Source organism: Lactuca serriola, chromosome 6, assembly GCF_051521515.1.
Source record: "Lactuca serriola cultivar US96UC23 chromosome 6, Lser_US96UC23_V15, whole genome shotgun sequence".
In the NCBI taxonomy this organism is placed as follows: Eukaryota; Viridiplantae; Streptophyta; class Magnoliopsida; order Asterales; family Asteraceae; genus Lactuca; species Lactuca serriola.
In genome coordinates, this window is record NC_136413.1 from 182,430,412 (window position 1) to 182,446,483 (window position 16,072).

Sequence of the window (16,072 nt, forward strand, 5' to 3'; positions counted from 1 at the left end):
TTCATCATGAACTACAACATGAATGGGTGGGATAAATCAATCTCAGAGTTTCAAGGGATGCTCAAAACTGCAGAGAAAAACATCCCAACGAAACCCCCCAAGTGCTCATGATTCGGGAGGGACAAGTCAAGAAGAAGAATCAAGGAAAAAATTATAGAGGGAAGCCACAAGCTGGCAATGACAAAGGGAAGAAATCTCCCTAAAATCCACCACTCAAGAAGAAGGAAAAGGTTGTTAAAGATGACACATTCTTTGAGTGTGGGGTTGTTGGGCATTGGAAAAGGAATTATCCTAAGTGCCTTATTGAGTTGAAGAACAAGAAGGTTGGGGAGGGCACTTCAGGTATATCCATTTTCATGATATAAATGGGTTTATTTACCTTTTCATCTAACACATGGGTATTTGATACTGGTTGTAGAACTCATATTTCTAATTCATTGTAGGGGTTCAAAAAGAGTAGGGAACTGAAGACAAATGAGATGGTATTGCATGTGGGCAATGAAGCACGGGTTGCCAACCAATCAATAGGATATTTTGATTTATGTTTACCATCTGGTTTGTACTTAACATTAAACAATGTGTATTTGGTTACTTCTATTACTAGAAATATTGTATCAGTTTCACGTTTAAGAAAATCTGGTTTTAATTTTCAGTTTGTTGATGAGAATATTCATTCCTTCTTGGATGGAATATTCTATTTTGAGGCCAGACCAATAAATGAAATTTATGAATTGAATCTAGATGACACTTCAAATGATAAGTCCATTTATCATGTTAACACTAAAAGGATTAAACAAGGTTTGAACCAAACACATCTACGGCATTGTGGTCTTGGATATATTAACAAGAAGTGCATATCCCAACTCTAAAAGAGTGGAATTTTTGGGGAAAATGACACTGAGTTGTTTGACATATGTGAATCTTGTTTATGTGGCAAAATGACAAAGGCTCCTTTCTCTGGAACTAGTGAAAGGGCAAGCATTTTATTAGGCATCATACACACTGATGTATGTGGTCCTTTCAAAACAATGTCAAGATATAGTGAAAGATATTATATCACCTTCACCAAAGACTTCAGTCGTTTTGGTTATATGTGTATTTGATGAAGAATAAACATGAAGCATTTGAAAAGTTTAAATTTTTTCAAAGTGAAGTTGAGAATCAACTCGATAAAACAATCAAAATCCTTCGTTCGAGTAGAGGTGGTGAGTACTTGAGCCAAGAGTTCAAGATCACTTACGAGTTGTGGGATTATCTCACAACCTACTCCACCTAGAACGCCACAAATTAATGGTGTGTCTGATAGGAGAAATCGAACCTTACTTGAGATGGTTCGATGCATGATGAGCAAAAGTACTATCCCTTTTATCGTTTTGGAATTATGCCTTACTTACTGCAGCCGTATCTTGAATATGACACCAACTAAGAAGGTAGACAAAAAACCTTATGAGATATGGTATGGAAAAGCTCCATAACTATCTTATATGAATGTTTGGGGTTGTGAAACTTATGTTAGATAAGAAGCTTCCAACAAACTCGAGCCTAGTTCTACCAAATGCATCTTTGTAGGATATCCTAAAGATTTTTTAGGATATTACTTGTACATCCCTAGTCATAATAAGATCTTTATCTCACGAAAAGTTGAATTATTAGAAAGCAAGTTTTCAATGGATGAAGCAAGTAGGAGGCGCATGTAACTTGAAGAAGATCAAGAACCATAGCCTGATGCAACTTAAGTTGGCACTAGTATTGAATAAGAGGTAGCAAAAGATGAAGAAATCCTTAGTCTTCAACCTGTTGAAACACAAAGCGTTCGCAGATCCGATAGATTTCATCAAGAACCTGAGAGATAAGGATTTATCATTGATGAATGTTTCATGATGATGAACGCTGACGAGCCCGCCACTTACCGAAATGCAATGGCAGATCCTAAATCGGAAAAATAGCAGGAAGTCATGAACGTAGAGATGCAATCCATGAGATAAAACAAAGTCTATGATTTGGTTGAACTTCCCCCCAATGTAATATTGTAGGGAGTAAGTGGTTCTTCAAGAAGAAGACTGACATGAATGGCAATTTACACACATTCAAAGAAAGAGTTGCTGCTAAAGGATTCAATCAAACCCAAGGGGTTGATTATGATGAAACCTTTTATCCAATTGTTATGATTAAATCTATTACGATACTAATTTTCATCGCTGCATATCATGACTATGAGATATGGAAAATGGATGTCAAAACTACTTTTGTAAATGGACACTTAGAAGAAGATGTCTATATGGTTCGGCCCAAAGGTTTTGTCGACCAAAGGCATCCTAATAAAGTGGGTAAGCTCAAGAGATGCATTTACGGGTTAAATCAAGCATCTCGAAATTAGAATAATTGTTGTAAAGAAGAAATCACAAAGTATGGGTTTGTTAGAAACGAATATGAATCTAGTGTTTACATGAAAAATAGTGGGAGCTCGGTGACCTTATTGGTCCTATATGTGGATGACATACTTATCATTGGAAATCACTTTCCAACTTTACGAGGTGTAAAGGCTTGGTTAGGAAAGTGCTTCTCAATGAAGGATCTAGGTGAAGCTCAATATATTCTTGGAATCAAAATATATAGAGACAGATCAAAACGATTAATAGGTCTAATCCAAAGTACATACATTGACAAGGTCTTGAAAAGGTTCAAGATGCAAAACTCTAAGAGAGGATCTGTATCAATGGCACATGACACAGTTCTAAGTTCATCCCAATGTCCTAGCACAAAGGCTAAGCTAGACAAGATCAAAGATATTCGATATGCTTTAGCAGTTAGATCTATCATGTATGCCATGAATTATAATATACCTGATCTTTCTTATGCTATGAACATGACAAGCAAGTTTCAAAAAAATCCAGGGGAGAGTCATTGGATAGCTATGAAGAACATCCTTAAGTACTTGTGTAGAAGTGAAGATATGTTCCTCGTCTATGGAGGTGTTGATGAAAGCTTAAGTGTAAAGTGTTACACTGATGCGTCATTCATAACAGATCGAGATGATTTTAAGTTACAATTAGGGTATGTGTTCATTTTCAATGGGGGTGTAGTCTCTTGGAAGAGCTCCAAGCAAAGTGTTGTTGCACAGTCCACTACAGAGTCCAAATACACCGCATCTTCAAAAGTTGCGCAATAGGCTGCTTGGATGAAGAAATTCATTGGATATCTAGGCGTGGTTCCTTCCATTCAGGATCCCCTAGAAGTCTTTTGTAACAATGAGTGTGCGATTTCTTTGGCAAAAGAACCCATATCAAACAAAAAGACCAGGCATATAAGCCGTAGATTCAACCTCATTCGGTATAAAGTTGAAGATGATGAAATCAGTATTCACAAAGTTTACACTGATGAAAATTTGGTGGGCCCTTTGACGGAGGACCCTCCTTAGGCAATGTTCGAAGGACATACTCAAGGGATTGGACTTCGCCGTTCTAGTGATTGGATTTGATTTATATATTAGTATTGAATATTGCAACATTTTATAGCATTATCTATTGTAATGACTATGATATATATGACATTTGATATTTTCATTAAATATTTATTGAATTCTTTATTAACATGCTTAATCCTTGAGTATATTTATTCATTCTAAAATCCATAGTCAGTTACCATTGTGGGAGCAATAATGAAATAAGGATAATATGAATTGGAAAGTGTTGTAACCAGTTTCATAGGTACTTGATAGAGAACAAGTATTGGATTGACCCATTCAAGATCACTTCATGGATCACTCTCACGAATGATTCTTGATAAAAGGTAATATTTGTATATATACTTAATACCTGAGATGCATATATGGGTCTTGAGTATGGGGAATGGTATGTTTTGATATAGTCAAAAGTTGTTTTTTAACCAGGCAGTTATAAAATCTATTTTCAGGTATAATGTAAACCATACAAAACACGTATGTAGTCAAGATGGGATTTGTTCATATTATTAGTTGAGAGTTAGACATCTAAGGCATGATGTAAATTGAACACTTATATGAGATTCAATGTGATCTATATCTCATGTTCAACATGATGTATGTAGCAAATGGATAATTGATAAAATTACCTTATACACCAATTGTAGCCTTGGGTTTTTGGGAATTGGGTGTTGATAGAATGACACAAAGTCATATGTTGTTGGGGGCAATGAAATGTTGCTAGAATTGGTGGATAAGGTAATTTTATCAGTTATCCCTTTGCTACAGACATCACGTAACAAATTATTTCATATGGTATGGATTAATAAATCATGTACATGATTTTGGACAAGAAAGACTCTTTTGTCTCTTTATTAAAAGTTAAAGTTTAAATCTTATAAAAAGTTATAAGAATTTTATAAGCTTTTCTAATTTTTTTATACAAAAAAGGTGAGCTAGTTTCTAGGAAACAAGGGCTGGCCTTTTGAATATAATAATGGAAAGTAAGCATGACTTAAATGACATGGGAGACATGCATGCTTTAGGGTATGGAGTGATTAAAGTGTTAAGAACTCTTGGGGTAATGATTTAGCTTTATGAAAGCTTTCATACTTTCATTTTTTGGTAGAAAAACCGTAGATTCTCCTCCCTCCCTCATTCATTGTTCTTCCAAAGTGTTAGAAGAAGTTACTTGCTCTTTTTGAGTCAAATTTTTGTTTTGGATTAAAGCTTAAGAGTTTTGACTAACATCTCTTCAGGTTGGTTCACTGTCGGTATCTCAAAGGTTCCACATTCTTCATAAACTTGCTAGCCTCCCCTTGAGGATCCAAATACAATAAAGGTTGTTTATTATTTTACTCTTCTATGGTTGGTGTTTTCTTTCCATTACTTGTAAGAATATCCTTTGTAGGTTGTAATTTGTTATTAAGTTCAAAATTTTTAAGACTTCTGTTGCAAATATTATGAGTTTTTTAGAAACTAATTTTTAACAAAACCCACATTGCAATCACAAAAAAACATTCATGTTATGTCAAAGTATGTTGCTATATTTGTCTTACAACGACAAACAAACATTCATTCATTAATGTCATTACTTGGTCTTTTTAGGACACACTAACAAACTTAACAAGACCACAACAAACATGAAAGAAAGACATCTAACCCTAACAAACATACTCCATAAACAAAACATAACACTTTTAAGCGAAGTCAATTGGTTTGGATGATGTATCTCCTTCATCGTTTTTGCCCTCAATCATTTTTGCCAACTTTTTCTATATTATCCTCTCTGAGTTTTTCCTTAACTTGACTGTACGTTGTTATTAACCATTCTTCTTATTCACAACACTTCCACCCCACCTTCACCTTTTCCCTTTCTGACACCACTTCCACTTCCACCTTCACCTTCACCCTTTCCCTTTTTCACACCATTTCCCTTTTGAGCTTGACCATTCCCTTTATTCAAAGCACTTCCACCTTCATCTTCAGCCTTCCTCGTTTTACCTAACTTTTTTAGGGCTTTGACACTACATCACATGTTTACTTGTTGTGCCCTACCTTTTTACAAACACCACATACAATCCTTTTTCCTGACTTTGATACTCTTTGTGATCCATTAACCTCTACACTATCCCTTTTTCTCTTTATAGTGGGTCTCCCTGGTATCTTCCTTTTCAATGGTGGCAATTGTGCTATGGAGTCTATTGGGAGCCTCATTGCACTCTGTCACACCTCAAAACCAAGAACGGCGGAAACATTCTGGGGCGGAGGACGTCATGTAAAGTATCACAACACAGTAAACGTAAATAAGCAAACAACATCATCCATTGCATTAAATATATAATTTTAATAGAAGCGTGTTTTGTACAGTTTTAGACACCAAAAATATAATGTAAATCAAAATAATAAGATGAGTCTTGGATGCGCTCCATCTTCTCAAAAGCTAGCCTCGGTACCTGTCTACTGATGACCTGAGAATACAAGTTATTTTGAAAGAGTTTATCAGCATTAAGCTGGTGAGTTCATAAGTATTTTAGTGTCGATGTTTGTTATCAAAACGTTTGAACATGTCTCAAGTGTAACTTTGAAAATGTAAGTAAATGTTTGTAAGTGTTTGTACAAGTTTGAATCTCTCGGAAAAACCTATATTTTCTATTAAAGTAGCCTTCTACCAAGGCTTAACTGTTTTGTATGCTCGTTTGTTGTAAAAGTGTGTAATTTCCCAAGTGTAACTATAATTTAACAAATATAGTTTGTACATTAATGTTTAAGTGAAATAATCACTAAAAATATGTAATGGGTAAATCATTGTAGTAATGTAGTGTTGTATTATAGGAACTACTGCTGTATTAACTACCTTAAACCGGATTTATATTAAGGTATCATGTGACTAATTGCACCATACTATCGACTGGTAACAACGACATACGAATGGTCGTAATAACGGAATAACGTTTGGCACCCGCAGACCTGTAGGTCCAGCTGTAGCTAGCAGCAAGGTGTAGGATAGTCAATCCAGTATAGATCTATACACAAACTCACGCTCTCCCTCCAAGAGAATTCTGGCTACAACTCGGGCCATGACATTTAAGGCATGCTCCGATACAGTGGATCACAATTGTTAACGTATTCTTGTACATGTAGTGTAATGTTTCTCGTCTAGTATAGTTGTATATGTTCTCCTCCTAGTATAGTTGTATATGTTCTCTTTCTAGTATAGTTGTATATGTTCTCGTAGTAATGTAATGTATATGTTCTCATAGTAATGTAATGTATTGACTCATGAATGAATTGACTCATTGATCTAGAAATTGTAATAGTATGATCCTGTGTTACCCCGATGGTAACTTACTAATGATGTACTGATAAGTATGAATAAAGGAGTACTTTTATGTCTATATATGTACATTTGATATATAATTAATATTGAAACGACCTTCAGAGGGCTACCCGAAATCCCACCAGACCACATCTCAAGCGCGAAAAGGAAATAGGGCGGATGGCCTTCCTAAGCCCTTTAAACATTGCTTATATATCTATACATATATGGGCATGCAATTTATAAGAAGTATAACAAAGTTTAAATAAAGGTATTTGATAAGTAAAATAGTTTGTAAAACATTTTGAAGTAAAACAGTTTGATAAACAGTTTGAACAGTGATAAAATCATTGGTTTTCTAGTTATTAATCACGTGTGATTTAATGTAATCACATGTGATTGATGCAATAATTATAAGCATTTAACTTGTATTCCCCGCATAAAATTATTTAAAACATTGAAAAGTACTTCAAAGGTTAATTAAAGGGGTATGAACTCACTTGTGGTGAGTGGTTTGGATTGTAGTGTCGGATACCGTGCTAGGTAGCAAACGGAGACTTGTTCACACGCACGAGCCTAGTTATCATATAATGAGCATATATATAACTAATTAGCCAAATAATAACTTAATGAAATAAGTTGGGACACTTAGGAACATATAAACACTTTGTATAAGTGTTATAGGTCCTAATGGTTGCATCTAAGTTGTTATGGGACAAGCTAAAGGTGTTTAAAGCTTCCAAGGACCTTGTATAAGAGTTTACTACCCAACAAACACCACCCAAGGAGTCTACGGTCGTAAACCCTTGATTTTACGGCCGTGAACTCCAATCTTGGTGGTTTTGGGTGTTTTAAGGTGCTAAATGATTTCTAGAATAAGCCTAGCTTGGTGGTTTAATCCTTTGGGTAGTTTAGGGCATAGATTATACTCCTTTGAGGAGTTTACGGCCAAAAGACCATATCCCTTAGGGTTTATGGCCATAAACTCTCATGGGGTGGATGTTTTAATTCTTTCAAGTCTCTTTCACAAGTAGGATAATTTCTAGGATTTTGATTTAGGCTAAGGGGGACCCTAGGCACACTTTTGTGCCCTTACATGGTGTTTACGGCCCAAGAGCATTTCTTGGCCGTAATCTCCCTTTTAGGGGTGTTTTTGATGTGTTAATGTCCCCATTTTAGCTACAAGTAATTGAGGGTTAATGTCTAAAGCCTTTGGGGGTGATTAGGGCACATTTAAGCCCTTGAAATTGGTGTTTACGGTCCAAGAAACTCTTGGGCCGTAAACTCCCTAAGCTATGTGTTTTTGATTGATTTCTAGCCTCAAATGATCATACATATTATCCTAAGCTAGTTAGCTAACAAGGAAATGGGACTAGATAGCCTTAAAGCTTCATTTTGGAGTTTACTCCCCAAGAACGTTCTTGGGCGGTAAAGTCCCGGATCTCACATATTTGACTTGTAATTTATGTTATTAAGCATATAAAAAGCATTATAACACAACTAGAGAAGTGTACTCACGATTTGGGATGAAAACCCGAAGATCCGTGAGAGAGAATATGGCTTTTCTCTAGTTGGAAATGTGAATAATGAATGAATTTAGTTCAGAAATATATTTATAGTCCTGAAATATTTTTGGCAGAAAATATTTTTATTCTGGAATTGGACTCTAACATTATGAAGTTTTGAAATGCCCAAGTTTCACGAACCCAAGAGCATCCACTCTCATGATATCTCCTTAAACGTAAACCCTAATGTACACAAACTTATTCGGAAAAGCCTGAAATTCATTGAAACTGGACTAGCTTCTATTGAATAGTTAATGTTTGTACAAAATAGAAATTTCGGGTTGTCACATCATCCCCCCGTTAGAAGGAATTTCGTCCCGAAATTAGAATTTAAGCAAAAAAGAAGTTTCAAACAATTAAGCGAAAAGATGAGGGTATTTCAGTTGGGCCGCCTGAATTTGCTTAGGCAAGTGTGAATGGATGGTTATTGACAATGACTTGACTTTGCAACCAGAATATTCTTTCCGACTTAGGGCGTCTGCTACTACGTTGGCCTTACCCGGATGATAACAAATATCGCATTCGTAGTCACTGAGTAGCTCGACCCACCGTCGTTGTCTCATGTTGAGCTCCTTCTGATCGAAAATGTGTTGTAAACTCTTGTGGTCGGTAAAGATAGTGCTTTTCGTTCCGTACAAGTAATGTCTCCAGATCTTCAGAGCAAACACCACTGCTCCTAGTTCGAGATCGTGGGTCGTGTAGTTAACTTCGTGTGTCTTCAACTGTCTGGAGGCGTAGGCGATGACCTTACCTCGTTGCATCAGAACACACCCGAGCCCTTGATTTGATGCATCGCAATAGACTACGAAGTCTTCTATCCCTTCGGGGAGGGATAGTATTGGCGCGGTGCACAAGGCTCGTTTGAGCGTTTGGAACGCTCTCTCTTGTTTTTCTTCCCAGTCAAAGGCCACGCCTTTATTGGTCAGGGTTGTAAGAGGTTTCGCTATTCGGGAGAAGTTCTGTATGAATCTGCGGTAGTAGCCAGCGAGACCTAGAAATTGACGAATTTTAGTAGGCGTCTTCGGTGCTGACCAGTTCTCAATGGCTTTAATTTTGGATGGGTCCACGTGGATTCCCTCTCCGCTTACCACGTGTCCTAAGAATTCGACTCTTCGGATCCAAAATTCACATTTCGAGAACTTCGCATAAAGTTTCTCCTTTCGTAATGTCCCTAGAACTTGTCGCAGGTGATCGCCATGTTCTTCCTTACTTCGGGAGTAGATCAGGATGTCGTCAATGAAAACGATGACGAACTGATCCAAGTAAGGTCGGCATACTCTATTCATCAGATCCATGAAGACTGCAGGCGCATTGGTCAATTCAAATGGCATCACCACAAACTCGTAGTGTCCGTAACGAGTTCAGAAGGCTGTCTTAGGCACATCCTCCTCTAGTACTCATAACTGGTGATATCCGGATCTCAGATCAATTTTGTAAAAATAGTTTGCCCCTTGCAGTTGGTCAAATAGATCGTCTATGCGAGGCAGAGGGTAACGATTTTTGACCGTCAGTTTGTTGAGTTCTCTGTAGTCGATACACATATGGAATGATCCGTCTTTCTTCTTAACGAACAAGACCGGTGCTCCCCAAGGTGAGAAACTTGGTCTTATAAAGCCCTTACTGAGCAGTTCGTTAAGTTGACCAGAGAGTTCCTGCATCTCAGCTGGTGCTAAGCGGTAGGGCGACTTGGCTACTGGGGTAGCTCCTGGGACTAAGTCAATTCTGAACTCGACCTGTCGTTGCAGAGGTAATCCAGGTAGCTCTTCTGGGAAAATGTCGGGGAAGTCACGCACTACTGGGATGTTCTTTAGTTCTTTCGTTTCGAGGCTCGTGTCGACGACGTGAGCAAGGAATGCATGGTATTCTTTACGCAAATACTTCTGCGCTTGAATACTTGATATTATACGAAGACTCGCACCGGGTTTGTCGCCGTAGACTATAAGAGTTTCGTTAGATGGGAGGTTTAGACGGACTGCTTTCTCGAAGAAAATGCTGTCGGCGCGATGAAGACTTAACCAATCCATGCCGATGATAATGTCGAAGCTTTTAATTGAGACCGGCATGAGGTCGATTGGGAATGAATGGTTATCTAGAGTTAAGGTACAACCTAAGTAGATGCTATTCGTACTTTCAGTTTTCCCATTATCCATTTCTATTGGGAATAGTTCCTTAAGTGTGTGTGGTTGTTGCTTAAGCATGCGAGCAAATTTATGGTTTACGAAGTTTCGCTCCGCTCCACTATCGAACAGAATGCATGCATAGGAGTTATCGAGGAGGAACGTACCAGTCACCAATGTCAGGTCAACAACTGCTTCCCCGTGGCCTATAGCTAGTACCCTCCCTGCTCCTCCAACATTCTTCGCTTTGGGGCAGTCCCTCTTAAAGTGGCCTACTTCGCCACACCCATAACAGGTCGGGCTCGCGCCAGAGTCAGGGACATGGGTGATCGGTTTCGCCGGGAACTTACAGAAACGGACTGTGTGTCCTTTCCTGTTGCAGTTAGAGCACTGCATTTCACGTCAGGGGCCGTTGTGGTGGAAGTTGCATTTGTTGCACTTAGGAAAACTTCCAGCATACTGTCCCACCGGAGCAGTAACATGGGTTATCGCGGCATGCACAGCCACAATTTGCTGCTTTTTAGCAGCCCGCTGTCTCTTCTTTTCTTCCCAGAATTTCCGCTTAGTGTCAGCGGGTTTGGAGGGTTCCGGGATGGTTAGGGTGGCTGTTGTTGTAGGGGTTTTGACTCCATGGTCAATGAGTCGCTGTGCCAGTCGCTTGGCACTGTCGAAGGTAGCGGGGTTTGATGCTAGGACATTCCCGTGACACGGAGGCACTAGCCCCCATATGTACCTTTCGATCTTTTTCCCTTCAATGGGAACCATATTGGGGTAGAGGGCCACCAGTTCGCTGAATCTGGCGGTATAAGCAACCACGTTGGTGCCCTTCATGGTCACGTTCCAAAGTTCCTGCTCCAATTTCTGGACTTCGCCCCTCGGGCAGTATTCCTCAATCATGAGGTCTTTCATCGTTTCCCAGCCCATGTCGTTGGCTATGACGAGGGTTAGAGCTTTAATGTGGCCGTTCCACCACGTCAGGGCCTTTCCCTCAAAGGTGCATGCGGTATACTGGACTTTGCTCGTAGCAGGGCATGAACAGATTACGAAGACTGTTTCAGTCTTCTCGAACCATTGCGAGAGGGCAATGACTCCGCCGGTGCCATGGTAAGACTTCGGCTTGCAATTGGTGAAATCCTTATAGGAGCACTCTCTCGAGCGCACAGGGGTTTCAACCGGAATTGATTCAACAGGGGTTCCACCTCTGCTGGCATCAGATGAGTGATACTGAGCCATGGCAGTTGCCACTGTTGCAGCTACGACAGCATTCAGGGCTGCAGTATCGATGACCGGAGGCGGAGGAGGTGGTGGAGGTGCAGGGTTATTCCTGGGAGATTTGCGAGGAGGCATCTTTCAGCTATAAGTTTATATAGATAAGAAAAATGGTGAGAATCAATTCGTAAGCAACGTGAGAGTGACACATGGACTAACTAACCGTAGCCCAACAAAGAATATTAGTAGGAAACACAAATGTACAGATTTTTCCCACAGATTAGATAGATGTCAATAATACTGGTATTACCGATGTAATAAGTTCAGGGAAAATCGGCCTAACAGTAGGTCTTACATCATACCATACAGAAAAGTTTGACAGTTCTTAGATTCCTAATTATAGTACTGAAAGTGAGGAATATTTTACAGACAAGTGCTACATAGAGCACAGATGTTAAAGGCTATTCCTTAACCAAAAGGCAGAGATGTACTAGACATCATCTAACGGCGATGGGAATTCCTCGGGCGAGCCCTGAGGTCTGACACTTGACGAAACACCTCTTGAAGGTGTCGCTCCTGAGCCCTCTGACGGGCTCGAAGTTCCAAGACTTCAGCTCGGGAGGTAGCCAGCTGTTGCTGCAGGGTTTCATTGGTTCTCCGGGTCCGTTCCATGTCTTCTTCAAGACGGCGGATGCGGACTGTGGTGACACCAGAGTTGGCATCAATCTCCATGACCCGGTCGATGGCTACTCGACCTTGCTCAACATTACGAGCTATTCTGCAGATAATGACGGGCAGAGCTTGGTCAGTAGAACCACCTTCACTGACGTTGTAAAAGCTTCGATCCCCAAAGTATGGTAAGGGTTGACCCTGTTTGTCACTCCAGCGATTCAAGTTGGTTGCCCACAAGGGTGTAGGACCTGTAAAAGCTGGTCGGGGGTTGTTGTTTGGGGCTTGACCTACTAGCGGTAGGTTGTTGACTTCAGGCTCTAAGTAAGATCCATCAGAAAAGCCTTCAACGAGGTGATCATCCAAAGGGATTGGATGCTCATCTTCGGGCTCTTCTTCGATCCACCCGGCATTGCCTTCATTTGGAAAGTACGGGTCGCCGTGATGGAATCCAGCCATTTAAATCTACGCGAGAAGAGAGGTATAAGAATATAGTATACATGTAACTAGTAGTACAAAATACACCTATAGTATTTTAAGTTGAAGTTCTACTGATCTTCTTGTGGTATTGTTGGTAAGTTTTTAGACTTGTTAACACATCACAACCATTCTAGGGCATATGCTAATCACTCCTCGGACCAGCATAGTTGATCAGGCTATGCCATTCCCAGGACTGACCATACATCCCCGAGCTCACTTGTGATATTTAACAATCGTAATACTTTTGTTCTTGTCGTTGTGACACTGATTCTAGTATGAATGCAGACTAGTATACTTAATTAAATGTTTTAATATTTAAAGTATAGACTCTTGGTCAGAGTGCTTTAATCCCTAATGGGTTTATAGTTTAGTATATCTTTTATGGGTTGATATACTTGATTCACTATAAACAATGCTCTGATACCAATCTGTCACACCCCAAAACCAAGAACGGCGGAAACGTTCTGGGGCGGAGGACGTCATGTAAAGTATCACAACACAGTAAACGTAAATAAGCAAAAAACATCATCCATTGCATTAAATATATAATTTTAATACAAGCGTGTTCTGTACACTTTTAGACACCAAAAATATAATGTAAATCAAAATAATAAGATGGGTCTTGGATGTGCTCCATCTTCTCAAAAGCTGGCCTCGGTACCTGTCTACTGATGACCTGAGAATACAAGTTATTTTGAAAGAGTTTATCAGCATTAAGCTGGTGAGTTCATAAGTATTTTAGTGTCGATGTTTGTTATCAAAACGTTTGAACATGTCTCAAGTGTAACTTTGAAAATGTAAGTAAATGTTTGTAAGTGTTTGTATAAGTTTGAATCTCTCAGAAAAACCTATATTTTCTATTAAAGTAGCCTTCTACCAAGGCTTAACTGTTTTGTATTGTCATTTGTTGTAAAAGTGTGTAATTTCCCAAGTGTAACTATAATTTAACAAATATAGTTTGTACTACTGCTGTACTAACTACCTTAAACCAGATTTATATTAAGGTATCATGTGACTAATTGCACCATACTATCGACTGGTAACAACGACATACGAATGGTCGTAATAACGGAATGACGTTTGGCACCCGCAGACCTGCAGGTCTGGCTGTAGCTAGCAGCAAGGTGTAGGATAGTCAATCCAGTATAGATCTATACACAAACTCACGCTCTCCCTCCAAGAGAATTCTGGCTACAACTCGGGCCATGACATTTAAGGCATGCTCCGATACAGTGGATCACAATTGTTAACGTATTCTTGTATATGTAGTGTAATGTTTCTCGTCTAGTATCGTTGTATATGTTCTCCTCCTAGTATAGTTGTATATGTTCTCTTTCTAGTATAGTTGTATATGTTCTCGTAGTAATGTAATGTATATGTTCTCATATTAATGTAATGTATTGACTCATGAATGAATTGACTCATTGATCTAGAAATTGTAATAGTATGATCCTGTGTTACCCCGATGGTAACTTACTGATGATGTACTGATAAGTATGAATAAAGGAGTACTTTTATGTCTATATATGTACATTTGATATATAATTAATATTGAAACGACCTTCGGAGGGCTACCCGAAATCCCACCAGACCACATCTCAAGCGCGAAAAGGAAATAGCGCGGATGGCCTTCCTAAGCCCTTTAAACATTGCTTATATATCTATACATATATGGGCATGCAATTTATAAGAAGTATAACAAAGTTTAAATAAAGGTATTTGATAAGTAAAAGAGTTTGTAAAACATTTTGAAGTAAAACAGTTTGAACAGTGATAAAATCATTGGTTTTCTAGTTATTAATCACGTGTGATTTAATGTAATCACATGTGATTGATGCAATAATTATAAGAATTTAACTTGTATTCCCCCCATAAAAGTATTTAAAACATTGAAAAGTACTTCAAAGGTTAATTAAAGGGGTATGAACTCACTTGTGGTGAGTGGTTTGGATTGTAGTGTCGGATACCGTGCTAGGTGGCAAACGGAGACTTGTTCACACGCACGAGCCTAGTTATCATATAGTGAGCATATATATAACTAATTAGCCAAATAATAACTTAATGAAATAATTTGGGACACTTAGGAACATATAAACACTTTGTATAAGTGTTATAGGTCCTAATGGTTGCATCTAAGTTGTTATGGGACAAGCTAAAGGGGTTTAAAGCTTCCAAGGACCTTGTATAAGAGTTTACTACCCAAAAAAACCCCACCCAAGGAGTTTACGGTCGTAAACCCTTGAGTTTACGGCCGTGAACTCCAATCTTGGTGGTTTTGGGTGTTTTAAGGTGCTAAATGATTTCTAGAATAAGCCTAGCTTGGTGGTTTAATCTTTTGGGTAGTTTAGGGCGTAGATTATACTCCTTTGAGGAGTTTATGGCCAAAAGACCATATCCCTAAGAGTTTACGGCCGTAAACTCTCGTGGGGTGGATGTTTTAATTCTTTCAAGTCTCTTGCACAAGTAGGATAATTTCTAGGCTTTTGATTTAGGCTAAGGGGGACCCTAGGCACACTTTTGTGCCCTTACATGGTGTTTACGGCCCAAGAGCATTTCTTGGCGGTAAACTCCCTTTTTGGGGTGTTTTTGATGTGTTAATGTCCCCATTTTAGCTACAAGTAATTGAGGGTTAAAGTCTAAAGCCTTTGGGGGTGATTAGGGCACATTTAAGCCCTTGAAATTGGTGTTTACGGTCCAAGAAACTCTTGGGCCGTAAACTCCCTAAGCTATGTGTTTTTGATTGATTTCTAGCCTCAAATGATCATACATATTATCCTAAGCTAGTTACCTAACAAGGAAATGGGACTAGATAGCCTTAAAGCTTCATTTTGGAGTTTACTCCCCAAGAACGTTCTTGGGCGGTAAACTCCCAGATCTCACATATTTGACATGTAATATATGTTATTAAGCATATAACAAGCATTATAACACAACTAGAGAAGTGTACTCACGATTTGGGATGAAAACCCAAAGATCCGTGAGAGAGAATATGGCTTTTCTTTAGTTGGAAATGTGAATAATGAATGAATTTAGTTCAGAAATCTATTTATAGTCCTGAAATATTTTTGGCAGAAAATATTTTTATTCTGGAATTGGACTCTAACATTATGAAGTTTTGAAATGCCCAAGTTTCACGAACCCAAGAGCATCCACTCTCCTGATATCTCCTTAAACGTAAACCCTAATGTACACAAACTTATTCGGAAAAGCCTGAAATTCATTGAAACTGGATCAGCTTCTATTGAATAGTTAATGTTCGTACAAAATGGAAATT

At 38.7% G+C, this 16,072-nt stretch overlaps 1 protein-coding gene across 1 annotated transcript; it reads left to right on the forward strand.

Moving 5' to 3' along the window:
* Positions 1-2,716: 2,716 nt before the first annotated feature.
* LOC145060467 (secreted RxLR effector protein 161-like) lies at positions 2,717-3,169 on the forward strand. The gene has a single exon (XM_079008123.1). It carries the CDS (start codon positions 2,717-2,719, stop codon positions 3,167-3,169), a length of 453 nt encoding a protein of 150 aa, XP_078864249.1.
* The last annotated feature ends 12,903 nt before the right edge of the window (positions 3,170-16,072 follow it).

Excerpts from the sequence above, each read along its gene's own strand:
- LOC145060467 (XM_079008123.1), top strand. The coding sequence starts at position 2,717 with ATGGCACATGACACAGTTCTAAGTTCATCCCAATGTCCTAGCACAAAG.